The sequence below is a fragment of the Ochotona curzoniae genome, unplaced genomic scaffold, assembly GCF_017591425.1.
Source record: "Ochotona curzoniae isolate NIBS_2020 unplaced genomic scaffold, NIBS_Ocur_1.0 contig_883, whole genome shotgun sequence".
Lineage (NCBI taxonomy): Eukaryota > Metazoa > Chordata > Mammalia > Lagomorpha > Ochotonidae > Ochotona > Ochotona curzoniae.
Genome location: NW_024466599.1, coordinates 11030944 through 11048805, shown reverse-complemented (window position 1 = coordinate 11048805; position 17862 = coordinate 11030944). Strand labels below are relative to the sequence as shown.

The 17862-nt window shown below is 41.4% G+C and overlaps 1 protein-coding gene across 5 annotated transcripts in view; it reads left to right on the top strand.

Annotated features, from left to right (window-relative positions):
* SMC6 (structural maintenance of chromosomes 6) overlaps window positions 1–17862 on the top strand; it is a 71540-nt gene that overhangs the window by 44201 nt on the left and 9477 nt on the right. For 4 of the 5 annotated variants that reach the window (XM_040992856.1, XM_040992857.1, XM_040992858.1 and 1 more), the window contains 7 exons: window positions 2525–2639; window positions 7391–7551; window positions 9921–10056; window positions 11016–11096; window positions 11702–11872; window positions 15766–15903; window positions 16621–16766. In XM_040992856.1, the coding sequence (XP_040848790.1) occupies window positions 2525–2639; window positions 7391–7551; window positions 9921–10056; window positions 11016–11096; window positions 11702–11872; window positions 15766–15903; window positions 16621–16766 (948 nt within the window). Of the gene's footprint in view, window positions 1–2524; window positions 2640–7390; window positions 7552–9920; window positions 10057–11015; window positions 11097–11701; window positions 11873–13031; window positions 13167–15765; window positions 15905–16620; window positions 16767–17862 lie in introns of those variants that run through there. The other variant, XR_005885153.1, reaches the window with a different exon arrangement.

Here is a 17862-nt window from a genome sequence, read left to right as displayed (position 1 = left end):
GTCAACTGATTAGAACTACACTTGCTTTAGTAAGCTGAGTTGACTGTATTTTCCTCAGATGGTTTATAGATGAGTGTGAGTATTTTTAGAGAAAATGAAACTGGATGTGGAAAAATTCCCAACAGTTGTGATTGGAGCCATGGAGTTCATTAACCAATGAGAGTCACGTGTTTTCTCTAGTGTTTTAGGAAGCATGCAAGTGGGATGTTATAGATACTTGTGCCCTCCAGACTTCTGGGCCTTTTTGCAATTAAGATAACAGTCATGACTAATAACACCAAAAAGGTTACTAAGCTTTTGTAACTTCTGGACATTTGCATCAGTAACTTTTTATTATTATAACAGCAAAATTTTGCACCACTTTGCCTCTTGAAGGCACTCTTAATATAGTCCAAAGTAGTCTAATCTCCACAAAATAAGATAAATTCTTTGACATTCCAGGAGGCCTCCCTTGAAATAAAAGTCCAACAGTTTTGTGTTTTGAACAACCATCAAGGATGTCAAGAAGGCTTAAAATGTCAGATTGAGGTAGGACCCCTTTATATGACATAGTATAGATCAGGTTTAATGATTGACATAAAGTGATCACGCAAATACTCTTTCTTTTTTTAAAGATTTATTTTTATTGCTAAGTCAGATATACGGAGAGGAGGAGAGATAGGCAGATCTTGCTTCCGTTGATTCACTCCCCAAGTGACCGTAACAGCAAGTGCTGCGCCAGTCTGAAATCAGGAGCCAGGAACTCTTCTGTGTCTCCCATGCGGGTGCAGGGTCCCAAGGCTTTCAGCCATACTTGACTGTTTTCCCAGGCCACAAGCAGGAAGCTGGCTGGGAAGTGGGGCTGCTGGGATTAGAACTGGTGCTATAGGGGATTCTGGTACATTCAAGGCAAGGGCTTTAGCCACTAGGCCACTGTCCCAGGTCCTCAAATACTCCTTAAACAAGTACATAACTCTCATTAGTTCTAAATAATGAGTGGCACAGAGATTACCTCCATACAGTAGAAGCCTTGAAAGTAAGAATATATCGATTCAACTCATGCTGTGGAACAGTTAAAGACTTCACTATTAGAGCTTACTGGAGCTGGCTAGAAAATTTAGTCACCAGTTTGACAAAACCCATTTAAGAGGAGATGCTGCAGTTTTTAAACATTTCAGAATTATAGGCTAAGTATTTACAGGGCCTGGTACGATGGCCTAGTGGCTAAAGTTCTTACTTTGCCTTAGCCAGTTCATATCTCGGCTGCTCCATTTCAGCTCCCTGCTTGTGACCTGAGAAAGCAGTAGAGGACGGCCCAAAGCCTTGGGACCCTGCACCATGTGGGAGACCCGGAATATCTACTGGCTTCGGATCTGCTCAGCTCCGGCCACTGTGGCTGTTTGGGGAGTGAGCCAGCGGGTGGATGATATTTCTCTGTCTCTCCTCTCTGTGAAATCTGCCTCTCCAATAAAAATGAATACATCTTTTTTTTTTTAAGTATTTGCAAGTATTCTGTAACGTGTTGAAATGTACCTCATTAAAATGTATCTTTTTGAACACATGTATGTTCACTTTCTATTAGGCATTTAACACTGTTCTGTGAAGCAGTGATGCCCACATAGGATGCCAGCACCACAGGCTTAACCTGTGATCCCATGGGGTTGGCTTCAGAGAGAGAACTTTTCATCCACTGGGTCATCACCCCCAATTAGATCATCATATTGTGTTTTATGTTTTATGCATCCAGAGGTATTTATTTTGGGATTCTAAGACTAGGAAACCCTAGGAATGCAGCACCATTATTTTCCCCATTAGCCATTTATTGCTTTTAGACTTATTGTTCTTGGAAAACTTGTCGTCTGTACTTTTTAAAACTTTTTTTTAAGATGCACTTTTATTTGAAAGATAGAAGGAGAGACACAGAAAGAGATCTTTTATCTGCTGGTTCACTCCGTAAGTAGTCATAATAGCAGGGTCTGTGCGGGGTCGAAGCCAGCAGCTTGGCGCTCCATCTGCATCTCTGCTGTGGGTGGCAGGAGCGCAGGTATTTGGACCATTTTTTGCTGCCTTTCTAGGTGCATTAGCTGGACCGGAAATGGAGAAGCTGGGACTTGAGCTAGTGTGCAACACCAGATGCCAGCGTCACAGATGTTGGCTTGATCTTCACAAAATGTCAGACCCTCTGATGTTTCCATTTTTAGCTTTATGATGTTGGAGAACTTAATGAACTGTGAAGCATCCTTATTCGAAAAAAGGATAGAGAAAGTAACATTTATCTCATATGCTTGTTGGGCGGATTAATTGAACTGATATTTGTCCTATGTTTAGAACAGTGATAGTATTTACGTACTTAATGAGTAAACCTATTACAGCTATGTTTTCAAATGCTATCACATACTTTGTTGTCTTGTAATCTTCTCACCCACCTGAAGATCTTTATAGAGTTGTGTGTGTGCGCACACGTGTGTGTGCGCGTGTGTGTGGTTTATATATCTTCTTATCAGTGAAGTCAGCAAAGCTAACCCACTGTCTCTTTGTCTTTTAGAGCTGCTTATCATCCGGAGTTTCCCACGGTTCTGACAGCTTTAGAGATAGACAGTGCGGTTGTTGCCAACAGCCTGATAGACATGCGGGGTATAGAGACAGTGCTGCTGATCAAAGTAAGAGAAGATACTTGTTGTATGTTTATGTTACTCTATAGTGTTGTAATCTCTAGGATGTTTTATGCATTTCTTTCTCCCTTTTTTCTCAGCACTATTGGTTAGTTTCGCCATTGTGCTTTGACCTCTTAGGGACAGCTGTAGCATAGCATACTGCTGGTTGGTTTTCGTGCTTTCTACCCCAGTGCATTCATAACTTGTGGCATTCCTTTCTAAAACACTTTTACAAATGGATATTATTTTTTGGCATATGTTGGTATAAAATTTTTAAATTCTTGATTGGCGCATCTGATTTTTGTTTATGCTAACAGATACATATGTTATTATTATTATGCTTTTTAAATGAAATGCTTCAGTACCTTACAGATTTCTTTATTTAGCTGTTCTGTAAAAATCGGTATCATCCCATTATGTATGTGATTTTCTATGCTCGTTACACTATATATTTTTTTTCACGTATTAGCGTTAATATACAGAGAAGGGACAAGAGACTCAAAACAGAAATCTGTGTAATCAAGAGAAACAATTAAAATCTTTTTCATTAATGACAACTGAGAAGTAATGGTCTTGGTATCCCAAATATGTGTCTATATATGTTCATGCTCTATTTATTTGTATCTTTGACTCTTTCATATTTTTGGAAGGATACTTGGCAGGAAATCATCCCTCCATTAAACCTGATCTTTTCAATTCTGCTTGGATTCAAGTATTTTCAGCCTTTCTCCACATCCTTGATAATATTTCATTAGAATTTCTATTTGTACATAGCTTTTCTAGGATGTGGAAAGTCAGACAGAAGGCAGTAGGGTACAGTCATTAGCATGCTCTTTGGGGTACCTGCATGCCACAAGGGAGTGCCTGATTGGAGTCCTCCGTCTGTGGTCTAGCATCCTGACAACACACACCCTGAGAGGCATGACCCGCACTGGAGGCCTGGCTGAAGTTTGCAGCTCCTGGCTCTGCCTGGCTGTCCCAGCCCTGCCTGCTGCATATGTTGGGCAAGTCTTAACAGTAGTTGAAAGAACTTGGTCTCTCTTAAAAATAAGATGAAAATAAGAAATATGTTATTTAAAATAATATACAACCTGTATAAATTTAAATATTTTCATGTGACATGTTTAATTATTATTATTTCTTTTTGATGATGTTTGCATAGTTGATCAGTGTGGAAGGGCCGAGGACTAGGGGAGTATGGATAGGACCAATGTTCTGATACATGCCCTCCATGGTCTGGCTACAGATCCTACAATTCTGAGTCCAGTTGTTCAGTTTGGGGGGAAATCACAGAAACCTCGTCTAGGGCAATCCCAGACCTGACTTGTGCGTGCTTGCCAGATGGGATCCGGCTTAGTCTGTCATCCATGTCAGCCTGTGCACACAGTTGCAATTGCTGGGTCAGTTCTACCATTAACCACATCTCTTATGTAAACCAGTGGATGCTGTTTCCCAGCCAGCCCTGCTCACCACATACTTGGCCCTCACATTCACCAGCAGAAACTGCAGCCTAGTCAGGGTGACCATCAATAGTCCCCACCAAGTCTACTCTCATTCTTGGTTCCTGTGCTTGCCAATATGTGCAGCAGAATGGCCCAATCTGTCCCACATCTCACCTAGCTCAGCCCACCATCCAGCTCACACTCAGACCAGCAGGTGCTGCTGCCTGTCTGGCCAGGCCTGCCCCCAGCCCTATTTCTCATGCTCACTAGTGGGGTTTGCAGCCCATTAAAGAGGTACCCACAGTTTCCCTAACAGGCCTACTCCCACTCCTGGATCTCAGGTGTCCCCAGTCCCAGTGTTTGCCAGCTGATGCTGCAGCAAAGCCCAGCAACCCTGTATTTACTCTGGCTAATGCCTGCCCCCCAGTGGTTACAGTTAGTTAGCCCAGCCTGGCTGTTCCCCTAATCCAGCTCATATTCAAGCCAGTAGATCTGGTCTGTCCCTAGTTCCAATACTCATGCTCACAGTGGGAGCAGTGACCCAGCAGGAGAACTCCCCATCCCCGCTGCAGTCCTTCTACCAGGCTTGCACCTCCCCCACCTTGCCCCAAGTCTACATCTGCTGGTGGGTGCTGTGGCCCAATCTGGCATGGCCTGCCTCACTTTGGCATTTACCAGTGGGTACTGTAGCCTGGCCCAGCCTATCCTGCCCTAGTTCCAGCTCAAGCTGGTGGGTGCCATTGTCCAGTCCAATCTAGCTAGCCCCCAGTCCTGGCCTTAATTGGACTGGCTGATATTGCAGCCTGACTTGGACTATCCTACACCCAGACCTGGTTCTCAGATCTGCCAATGGGTGTTGTAAACTGGCCCAGCCTGGACTGCCCTAAGAGCTGGCGGGTACTGTAACCTGGGCTGCTCCCAGCCTTGATTCTTACAGTCACTTGCAGGGACTGTGAGCTGACATTAGTTCCCCAAACTCCCTATTGGTCCTCTGTCCAGTGGCAGATCTCATACATACTGGTGGGTCCTTGGCCCATACTGACTTAGTCCACTTCCTGTCCTGGCAGGAATGGTGGCCTTGCCCAACTGGCTCACATCCTTTCTAGTTCTTATTATTGGATGTTACAGCCCAGTCACATCTGGTACAGCTCTCAATGTGGTTCAGCGGGTGCCAAGACCTAGCTCAGTATGTCCTACACTCACCCTAGCTCTCATGAGCACCAGTAGGTGCTAGAGTCAAGCCCAGTCTGGTATACTCCAGACCCAGTCCACACCCATGCTGAGGGAAACTGCAGTCACATCCTATCCAGAATGCTGCCCCCATTCTGGCTCACACTCGCTGGTGGGAACCACAACCCAACCAGGGCATCCCCCTAGCTCCCCAACCAGACCTGGTCCCAGCCACAGATCTTGTGTGTGCCAGCAATTGCTCTGACCCAGCTCAACATAGTCCATCCCCCAAATTGGCCTTTGCCATCAGGTACTGCAACATGACCTGTCCTGTCCCATCACCAGTTCAAGTCTGACTGGTGAATACTGCATCCTAACCCTGACCAGACTGCTCCCATCCCTGACTCATGAAAACTGCTGAATGTGATAGACTAGCCTGGCTCCTGCACATGCCTGAGAACTAAGCTTGGTCTGGTGCTTCCTGGCCCATACCTCTCCAGGGCCCTAATGTGGACTGACTGGTGTTGCAGTCCGACTTGGCCTATCCTGCACTCGGTTCTGAGATCTAGTTCTTAATAGTCTTGATTCTCACATCTGCTGACAAGTGGTGTTACCTTGCCGGACCTAACCAATACCCGGGCCTGAATCACTTGCTCACCAGTGGATGCTATGATCCACCACGGGAGTTTCCCTTATTAGGCCCACTCCCAGACCCAGATTCTGCCCGCTCTGTTGTATTCGGTCTGCCCCCTACCTTGTTCTTGGGTGCGCCTTTGGGTGCTGCATCCCAACTGGCCCATCCTGTTCCCAGCCCCAGCACCCTTGAGTGTCAGAGGGTTCCATGTTCATGCCTACCTCAGCCTGTCATCACCCACAGCTCTGAAGCAAACCAGATGGAATTTTAGTTCCACAAGGTTGTGCCCACTTATCCCCTACAGCATCTGCCCTTGGACCTGGTTCTCTTGTGTGCTGGTCAGTGTCACGATCCAACCTAACATTACCCATGCCCTGTTCTGACTTTCACTGGTGTGTGCTAGGGTCCAGCTCTGCCGGGTAGGCCCCCAGCCCTAGCTTTAGTATGCGCCAGTGAGTGGTGTTCAGCTGTCATGCATGCTGAGATCTCCCATGTGGGCTGGAGCATCTGTCTGACCCACAAAAGTCCTGCGACTTCTTCCCTCCAAATGGCTTGGTCTCAGCTCCCTGGCTGTCCTGCAAGTCCAGCAACCCTGTGGATGGGAGTCCCTCTCAAGTCATTCCTCGCTTACAACATATTCCCTCAGCGGTCTGTCCTCCCGCACATTTTCCCCTTTCCCTGATCATCAGTCCACAGACCGCACACATGAGGAAGTCCTCAGGCTCGGTTTGTGTGCCTGGACTCAAGGTTCCAGGTCTCCCCATGCCCTGCTCCCACCATCCCTCAGGCCTCCACAGGCAAAGGGGCGGACCTACCTCTGTGGGCAGCTAGCCACATGGCAGCTACTCCTGCTGCAGAGCACCTCAAATAATTTTTTTAAAGATGTATTTATTTTTATTGAAACAGCAGATTTATAGAAAAAAAGGAAAGAGAAAGATCTCCCATCTGCTGGTTCACTCCCCAAGCAGCCATTGTGGCCAGAGTTGAGCCAGACCAAAGCTAGGAGCCAGCAGCTTATTGCAGGTCTCCCACAGGGGTTCAGGAGTCCAGAGCCTTCATCCATCCTCTGCCACTTTTTTAGGGAAAACGATCAAAAGTGAAACATTTCCCATGTGGTGCACATATAGGAAAATGATACCACCGGTGGAAAATTAACTTGCTACCCCACTATATTAGCCCTGGATTTAAGACTTTTTGCTATTAAAATAAATATATTTTCCAGTTATGCTTTTTTTCCAATTTTAAAATTATTTTCTTCTAAGTATCTTCATATTTTTATACTTCTTTCCTTAGCTACTGTACTAGCCCCTGCTGTTATTTTAAAAACTTGTAATAATTTTAGTTCTTTGGGCATTGAAAAATTGTTTTTAAATTCCTATATTTAATAAAATTATTTGACTTTAACTAAGAATAGTGAAATTTGGAGATCATGAAGATAGATTTTATTTTGAGATTGTGTTCATGGGAGATGCTTTGGTGTGGCTCTCAGAATGTATTCTCCTCTGTTTTAGAACAATTCAGTAGCTCGGGCTGTAATGCAGTCGCAGAAGCCACCCAAAAATTGCAGAGAAGCTTTCACAGCTGATGGGGATCAAGTGTTTGCACAGCGGTACTATTCGTCTGAGCATACAAGACCCAGGTTCCTAACCAGGGACGTGGATTCTGAAATAAGGTAGGGTCAAGGCGAGCTGACAGTGTTGTTTCCACTTCTTCCTTTTTGATTCTGTGTTCTCAGTGGTCATTTCAGGGGAGAGCAATGTTCCATTTGTGTTTGATCCCTGAAGATCATTCAGTTGGTTATAGAATGGTACCCTGGAGGTCATTTTCCAGCCTCACTTCGGCAGCAGTTTTTATAAAAACATGTTCCTTTTACCAGCCGATATGTTGATAGCACAATGAAGAGCTCAAGTCAGAATATACTGCCTTTGTCATCATGTTCACTGCTGAGCTCCGCTGATTTTTCTCATGGGGGGTGAATTTACATCTGCCTCTGAGATGCTGAGTTGCACTGTTACAAAAAGAGCCATGAGTGCTGTTAGGACACGTGCTGGGAAAGTAGGATATGTTAGACAAGACAAACTGAGAAGGTAAAGGAAGATTTGGAAACATGCAAAATGAAGTTTTGGTGCCAAAAAAGGTTAGCACATGGTTTCCCAACTGCATTATTTCAGCGGACAGATTAGTAAATTGGCTCTGAATTAATGACTTAGAAGATCTGAAGTGTAACTTAGACTTAAGTAAGTATGTGAGGAAATTGAGCAACAGTGTTTGTAATAATTTGCATGTGTAGGAGAAATTAGAATTTTATTGAAATAGATTTCTCATTTTCAAATAATAGTAGCTATTTTTGTTTGATATTAAGAGCAACATAAAGGAAAATAGCCATAATGGATACTGGAAAATTAGTGGGTTTATTATTTAAACACAGAAGAAAAAGTTGATGAGCAGCAGCGTGTGTCATGGCGCTTTGTGGTGTTTGTTTTCCCAGCGTGCTTTCCAGGGATGAACCTGCATGCGTTGCTTCAGCAGTCCCCGGTGTAATTACCAGTGCAGCTCAGTAATATATATATGTATGTGTTCTCAGTATCACAGTTTAGTAACTTCTGTTAGTATAATGTGCTGAAGAATGTTTTATCTGGTATCATTTTTTTCTTTCAAATATTTCCAGAGTACTTGCTATACCTGGCACTAAGCTAGGCACAAGTTAGCAGGAAACAAAGTACAGAAAGCTTGGTCCTGTGGTCAGTGGTCAGCGGTCAGCCATGCTGTGAGCACATGAAGCGCAGGACAGGCCTGGGACTTGAGCAGTGAGCCGTTTGGATGGGCTGCTGGGGAGGCTGTGTTCACGAACCCAGCAGATGTGGTCCCTACCTTGGCCACCTCTCTGTGCACTTGAGTATCATTCTCTGTAAAACTAATACCACGTAGGAATAGGATGTGAAAATTGGTAACCTAAGAAATTTACCTAAGAAAGAAGTTGTAAAATTCATCAGTGTTGCTATTGAAGGTCATATTGATTGCTTTAATTTATTCTGCATGTTGAGAAAATTGTGTAACTCTGTTCATTTTGTTTCATTTTTGGTGTCAGATATTTTGGGGATTTTGTTAGTTGATTTAATTACTGTTTTTTAGTAAAGATACAGATTTATAGACATGTATACTTCATATTGAGGCTTGACCAGCCATAGTGAAATTTTGTTATCAAGCTCCATTTTATCAGTAATAGTGCAGTATTTCTTCCTTTCTTCATTTTTGTTCATTTAGCATTTATGCAGCTAACATTTGTTCAATTTTCTTTGCTTAGTTCGGAAATCATAACAAGATAGTTATTTTACATACCAGAAAATATTTTATGTTCTTTTATTTTAGTACCAGTAAAAATGTATAAAGTGTTGCTAACTGAACTTTGGACTGAAAGTGGTTTCAATTTTAGAGGTGTAAAAAAATGGAAAAGGACACATCTTAGATGAAATATGATGAGCTCCTCTTGGTCGAGGGCTGGGTTGTTCGTACTATGCAGGTGGTTGGTTCTCTTCCTGCTGGCACACGGCTTTGCAGGACAAGAGTGTGGGTGAGAGAAGCAGCTGGCCCTTAGCTGCAGCCTCCGGTTTTGGTGACTGTTCCCTCTCCATCTCCTTGTCCTGTTTTCTTAGCTTCTGTTTGCCCACAAGAAATGTTGAGCTATTAATCTCCGCTGTTTACCTTGGGTATCTATGTGTCATATTCACATTTTAATGGTATGGCTTATTTCCTGATTAATTTTCTTTTGAGAGATTGTGTCTTAATTCTGTTTCTACTATTAGGCACAATGCTTCACACATGAAAGTCATAACATTCTTGTTAGTGAGATAAAGAAATACTTTTTTAAGTTTCTGCAATAGATTTTCATGTGACTAACAAGTTGATAGAGTGATAGAGCTGGTTTAATTGAACAGGATTTTGCAAATAAGTTGTCACCCCAAAACAAAAAAAAAGCAGTTATTTTAGTTTTTTGTAAAAATAGGTAAGTTTTTTTTGTTTTTTTTTTTAATCCTTATCAAGTGACTTGGAAAATGAGGTTGAAAATAAAAAGGCGCAGATAGTAAATCTTCAGCAACATTTGTCTGCACTTGAAAAGGATATTAAACGCAATGAAGAATTTCTTAAAAGGTGCCAACTACGTTATAAAGAGTTGCAGGTAAGAAGAAAATACATCTCAAATTAGAGTTCCAAGTTGATTTGAAGTTCCCATTGTTCCCTTCGAGCTATGGTGTTGGAACATTTTGGCCTTGTGGCCTGCTTCCTAGAAGGGGACCAGCATAGTGATCAGTAGACTGAACCGCTGCTTGTATGGGAGTGCCGCATCTGCTCCACTTTGATCCAGACACTTATTGATGACCATGGGAAGCAGCTGGGTGGCCCACACACCTGGGAGACCTGGATGGAAGTAGTGGCTTCTGGCTTCAACCTGCTCCAGCCTTGTTGCAGCAGATGGAAGACTTCGGTCTTGTCTGTTGCTCTGCCTTTCAAATAAATGGGTAAACCTTAAAACTCTTAAAAGGATTTACATTTTAAAATGAATAAGAATGTGTATTCATTTAGGAAAAACAAACTTCAGTGTCTGTCATAATAAAGGGCAACTGAATGGTTATATCAGCACTGATGTTCAGTCTAATGTAACATTACACATACATACACCCTGTACAGTTGGAAAATGTTAGTAAAATTGGTGAATAATGTCTTAGTGTTTTCATGAAAATAGTTTCAATACCATGGACCTCTGAAAGGGCCAGATGACCACAGGTTACTTGGATTATATTGAAAATCCCTGTATCATAATAATTTTTCATGACTTCAAACTTAGGATGTTTCTGAAAGATGTCTTCTTTTAGCACTCAACAGTTTATTCATTGTAAATGCTAAGATGGACCGCATAGGTGTTGTTTCTGCATGAAATATATTTTAGTAAGCGTGATCATGGCAGAATTTATACAGAGCTTTTGGTTTATTTAAAACCAGTGCATCTCTGTTGTTAACTCCGAAAGCCTTTTGCGACATTAATGCAGAATACAGCTGTGGATTGATACATCCTTTCCAGCCATTTGTCCTGGTTACTCTTTGCATTTACTCTTTTAAATCTTTATGTTTTTCTTTTAGATGAAAATAAGAAAAAACATTTCTGAAATTCGGGAATTGGAGAATATAGAAGAACACCAGTCTGTAGATATAGCAACATTGGTAAAATGATCCCCTCTGTTTTTCCCTGTTTACCTGTAGTGTTAAAGGAGGAAACAGCACTTACGTTGATAACTTCCATTCTCAGCTTTGTAAAAACCTTCAGGCTTCAGTTTGATTTTGTCCTCTGCCACCTGAAACAAAAGCTTGAGCAAAGCTGAATGGTCTTTCAGGCCTGCTCAGCCCCTCTGTGTCGCTCCGGGTGGACCTGGACGCCAGGGCTGTGTCTGAGTCAGTTGGAAAGGTTCTCTGCATTTTTTCTTCTTAAAACTAACGATTTTCCTTTTAAATGACAACATAGTTAGATTCCTGACACATTGGCATAGCATATGTGTGTATTTCCACTAAGTGCATTTTGGGATTGAAGGGAGTGAGCAAGTCAAAAAAACATTCCTTTTGATGATCTCAAGCAGATACTTTTTCATTTGTTTCCTAAATGTTCTCCCTATTTTATTTTTCAATCTGCTTTCTTCTGCTTTACTGTTAAGAGCATGAAAATATTGTTGTTCCCTTCCTGTTTGACCTGTTTGCTTGCAGGCTCTGCTTCTCCCAGGTTTTTATCTGTTGATGAATATTTTAATTAATTCTTACACTTTTTAACTTTTCAGGAAGATGAAGCCCAAGAAAATAAAAACAAAATGAAAATGGTTGAGAAAAATATGGAGCAACAAGAAGAAAATATGAAACATCTTAAAAATCAGAAAATAGAAGCGGAAAATAAGTATGATACAATTAAATCCATAATTAATCAGCTGTCAGAGCAAGCAGACCCACTTAAGGTACATGCTATTTTTATTCTGACATAGGTAAACTTCATGCTTTAGTTTTACTTCCGCAGTGTATTCATCATGCAAATGCTCATAAAAGAAGTTTTGGTTAAATGTAATTAGAACTACATAAAAATGAAAGTTCAAAGAATGATAAGAACCATTTTTCATCATTAATCAAATTAATATTAAACACTGTTCAGGATGGATTAAGTAGAATATGAAATTTTAAAATTATAATTAAAAGAAGGCAAAGTGATTAATAAAGAAAAATATAAGGAAGGTGGTTACTGAATGCAATAAAAATTAAAAATACAAGTTCTAAAAGAAAAAATGTTTTTTAGAAGAAAATGAGAAGTAATGATAGAAACAATACAGATTTCAAGAATGGATCACGTAGAATTCAGAGCTCAGAAAGTACAATGAAATTATAAGTTAAGGAAAACAAATCACAATTTTTTTTAAAGATTTATTTTTCTTATTGTAAAGGCGGATATACAGAGAGGACAGACAGAGAGGAAGATCTTCCATCTGATGATTCACGCCCCAAGTGAGCACAATGGCCGGTGCTATGCCAATCTGAAGCCAGGAGACTCTTCCGGGTCTCCCACACGGGTGCAGGGTCCCAAAGGCTTGGGCTGTCCTCAACTGCCCTCCAGGTCCACAGGCAGGGAGCTGGATGGGAAGCGGGGCCGCCGTGATTAGAACCAGCGCCCATATGGGATCCCGGGCGTGCAAGGCGAGGACCTTAACCACTGTGCCATGGCGCTGGGCCCAAATCACAATTTTTTAATTATTCATTTTTTACTTCAAAGTATGGGAAAACCAAATGGATCTTCCATTCACTGATTCATTCCCCAAATTGTTGCAATTGCTTAGTCTGGTCCAGGCTTAATCTAGGAGCTCAGAACTGCCATGTGGGTGGCAGGGCCCAGGTGGTTGGGCTGTCTTCCATTGCTTTCCCAGGAACACGGGAAGCAGAGCAACTGGGTGTTCAGGTGGCACTGATAGTATCTCTACGCTTGTGCCGCAATACTGGCTCTAGACAGTGACTTCTAAAATGATGAAATATGCTACAATAATGTAGCAAGAAAAACACTACCCCCTAAAGTGTTTATCCTAAAAAACTTAAAAACAGTGACGAAGAGTAACCTATATTCTGTTTTTTTAGGGATTTATAGGCTAAAAGAACTCCTGGAACTGGGAGTCCGTAAATAAATTCAAGGACAGAGAAAGTGGGCAGAAGGCAGTAAGAATTCTTGGTCTTAGCTCTCTGCCTGGGCTGCAGATAATTGAAAGGTGGGAGGTGAGTCCAATAGTGAACCTGAATGTCATCAGCCAGTATCCGGGAGCTTTTCCTTCTCAACTCCACGTCCTGCTAGCCGTCAGTAATAGTCGGAACAAGGAGATGGAGTCAACAGTTTTCCCTCCCAAGAAATTGGCTCATTACTGCCTTCCAGATATTATCTGTTTGCTTTTTGGACTTGTGTTTTTACACAAGTAGTTAGTATTTGAGTCTTCTGTTTGAATATGTGATTGTTGAAATCTCTTTTTAGGAAGCATTTTTCCCCCTGCTTTGATCAGCTTACTTTAATTTATGCTTATAAACTTAACGATTTGTTAAATGAAACTCATGATAGAAAGTGGGACCTGCATTGAGCCCGAGAAAGGGATTCAGTATCTGTAGTTTAGGTAACATAGTGTTGGTTTCTTGTAGTTTTAAATTGGATAGCATACAGTTTGGAAGTTTATGAAACATCTACAGACATATTGAAGAGCCATAGTAAATGTGAATAAAGGAAAACCAACGCCTGTAGTTGCTCTCATCCTATTTTTCAAATTTAGTGGTTCCGTTCCCAAGGTGTTAGAAAGAAATGGCCAGTATGTGTTCCTGCTTCGATCGGTGCAGGGCTCAGTTGTTTCCCTAAAACAATCCAGTCTCTGCAGAGAAGGATTAGAAACGTGAGCGATTGACCATTCTGCTTCAGAAACTGCAACATCTCTGACTGCAGAAGTTGAGCCATTTTATTCTGCTGTAATGATCGCTTTGTGGCTCTTAAGTCAGGAGCCTCTTTAAAACAGCTTTGTTGAGATAATATGCAGGAAATATATTTGTAAATGTGTAACATGGCTTTTAGCATGTAAAGTCTGTGAAACCAGGACCACAAATCAGAAGCGGGACACCCTCCCCTGGCCTGTGAATCCCCTCGTGTTCCTTTGTACTCCTCCTTGCCCTCTGTCTTTGGGCATTCACAATTCACTTGCTGGTCCTGTACGTTGCACGTTTTCTAAAATTACCTGTAGCCGTCCATTTAATACAGTTTTAGTTCCTTTTTAGTAACTTCAGTCTAAAAAATGTCTTGACTTGAGAAACAACTTTTACTAAACTATTACTGCAATTGTATTGTTATTATTTCTAATAATTATTATTGCTTATTTTTGGTATTTTTAAGTTTGTAAGTTTAACCTATATAGCTGCTGTATTACAAAAAGACATGGAAAGTGAGGTTCAAGTGAATCAAGATAATTAGGAGGTGCTTATTTGGTTCAAAAATTTTGGGAATCCATGTGTGGGTTTTGGTTTTTTAAAGATTTATTCATTTATTGGAAAGTCAGATATACAGAGAGGAGGAGATACAGAGAGGCAGATCTCCCGTCTGATGATTCGCTCTCCAAGTGAGCGCAACGGCCAGTGCTATGCCAATCCGAAGCCAGGATCCAGGAGCCTCTTCCTGGTCTCTCACACAGGTGCAGGGTCCCAAAGCTTTGGGCCGTCCTCGACTGCTTTCCCGGGCCACAAGCAGGGAGCTGGATGGGAAGTGGAGCTACTGGGATTAGAACTGGCGCCCACATGGGATCCCGGTGCGTTCAAGGCAAGGACTTTAGCTGCTAGGCCACGCCGCCGGGCCCCATGTGTAGGTTTTTCATGATACAAATTTCCCGTGAACTTTCTGAAGACTCCTACTGTGTAGTTTGGTAATATCTGTGATTTCAGACATCGCCCGGAAGGGTTGGGACATGACCTTTACAGTAAAGAAGAGATTGCTTTATCCCTCCCTTAAGGTTTTTCTTTTTAAAAGTTTTTGTTTGTCTTTTGAGTGGCAGAATAGATGCTCCCATTCAGTGATTCATCTCCACTGCTCCTGACAGAGCCAGGAGGAGCTGAGGCTGATTGGGGAGCTCAGTGCAGACCTCCACACAAGCGAGAGACATGCAGCCCTTGGAGCCATCAGCACTCCCTTCCAGGCTTGGCATTTTCAGACAGCTGTAGTCAGGAGCCAAGCAGAGCATCAGTTCAAGATAGGCCAAATGCTTAACACATGCTTTAATTTTTAAGGCTAATATGAATTCCCCTAAAATTACTTTGTTATCCAAAATAAACTTGGAGGTATTACAGCATGTAGAAACTTCATGTAATAATTTGAATATGGTGTGTTTCGAACTTTTATTTATTTGAAGGGCAGAGAAAGAAACAGAACACTCCTATCTTCTGAGTTACTTCCCTAAAGTGACAGGGACAGGGCCAAGCCTGGGCTGGGCCAAACCATGAGTACAGTCTTTGGGGCCTCACATTTGGATGGTAGGAGCCCAGGAACTTCAGTACTACCAGCATGGGTGATGGCATCGTCAGGAAGCTGGAGAAAAGCCAGAGCTAACTATCAGACTCTTGAACTCCTCCACGAGGGTGCAGGCATCTTAACTGTTAGTCTGAGCATTTGCTCCTGTAACATGGTTTACTGATTTTGGAAGTAGCTTTCTTTTATTCAGACACATAATATGAAGTATTAACACATGTTTCTCAAGCAACATAGTCCTGGGAACTTTTTTGATTTGCTAACTAGTTTTGTACTTGGTTGCAAGTGCTTTTTTAAGCATTCTTTATTATTTTGGCTTGATTGAAACAGGATGAATTAAACCTTGCTGATTCTGAAGTGGATAATCAAAAACGAGGAAAACAGCATTATGAAGAGAAACAGAAGGAACACTTGGAGACCTTAAATAAGAAGAAAAGAGAACTAGACTTGAAAGAAAAGGAACTACAGGTCATCCACCTTTTTTTTTCCATACATGATCTTGTTTATGACTTTAGTCATGATTATTGAAGTATGTTTTGCCTAACATCATGTTTCCAGAAACAGGAGTGGTGACAAGTGTTGAGCTTAAGAATGGGACTTAGCTAGCAGTGCTGCAGCAGTCCCATCCTTCAGACACATCCTGCTCTTGATCTGACATATCTCCTTAGATGCACGGCTTGGCAGGTGGATACCCGTGTGGAGTAAGGATGAGGCATCCTTTCCTGAGTGTGTGCTTGCTTCCGTTTTAGTTCCTAGTACCATTGTTATGGTAAATACGGGATGTTGTGAATATAAAATAAATACCGTCAGTAATAGTACTTTGCACTTTTTAAATCTTTTGCAGACACAAAGGTTCTTGGTTTTCATTTGGGTGCTGCTGTAAGACTGGGTCTGATTTTAGAGCCCTGGATGCTTAACTTTTCTTAACTACTTCTATAACATTTTCACTGAAAAGTTGTGAGCATATCATAAAATGTTTAAACTGTGCCGTGTAGTGTAGTTTTCTCTTACAGCATTATAATGACTTTGGATTGTGTTCTTAGTGTAACGCTTAGATAATATTGATGTTGGATAATTAAAATGTATTTCTTAAGCTCAGAATTTTACATTGCATATTTTGGCACAAATACTATATTGTCAAATCAAAGAAGAGTTTTAAGAGATATTTAACATCTGTTTTCTTAGGAGAAAATGTCACAGGCAAGACAAATCTGCCCAGAGCGGATAGAAGTACAAAAATCTGCATCAATTCTAGACAAAGAAATTAATCGGTTAAGACAAAGGATACAAGCAGAACATGCTAGTCATGGAGATCGGGAGGAAATAATGAGGTATGTGGTTGGCAGCTGTTCTACTTTATTATGTTATCCATGCATCTTTTTAACACATAAAAAATAAATTGAAAAAATATTAAGGTTGGGCTGAGCATTTGATATACCAGTTAAGATGCATCCCATGATGCCCCAAATCCACACTGGAATGACAAGTTCAAGTCAAAATTGCGCTCCTAGCACCAGGTTTCTGATGCAGATGCTGTTGCTGCCATCTGAGAGGCCTAGCCGGGCTCCCAGGCCCTGGCCCGTTGGGTCCAGTTCTGGCTCCTGCAAGGCTTCAGCGCCAGACCGGCAGAAGGGAGCTCGAGTGCTTGCTTGCTTTCCGTCTCTCTCCCTGCTTCACTTGCTCCCTCCTTCCCTCCCTCTCTCTCCCTCTGTCTCCTTCCTTCTCTTTTTCTTTCTCCATTCCATGCCCTGTCACTTGCGTTTCAAGTAAAATGATTAACTAAAAATTAAAATTAAAATGTTAAGCTGTGATGAAATAATAACCATAGCAGATGGTTTTAGTTCAAGTATATGCATGTTATTAAGTTAGCAATTAACTTCTGAATTATTAAAAACTCATGACATTTTAACATAAATTGTCTTTATAAAATTCACAGAGATGAAAATATATAGCTTCACAAGTAGTCAAAGAAATACAAATCAAAATAATTAGAAACTAAGTACAACAAACTGAGTAAAATTTAATAAACCAATATTCCAAATCTGAGAATAGAACGTTTGTATAATCGAAGCACAGGTTTTGAAGGGAGAATTCCTTGTTTTGAGTTGCAGTTCTGCCTGCTGCATCTTTTTGGAAATTATTTGTGTTTCCTCGTCTACAAAATGAGTGCACTTCTAATACCTGACAGGGTGATAATAGAGATTAAGATAATCCATAATGAATAGCACGTATAGAAAACATGTTAGTTCTAGTATTAATGTGTTTCTGGAGAAGCATTTAGGATGCTTACGTCAAAATATTTCTTAAAATTTTATTTGACAAAGTAATTTTGTTGCTGTATATAATCCAAAATGAGAAAAATTGTGTGTTCAGTTCATTGCAGCCACCTTTGGATCATTGTAAATTTAAGAATAGAAACTGTTGGAA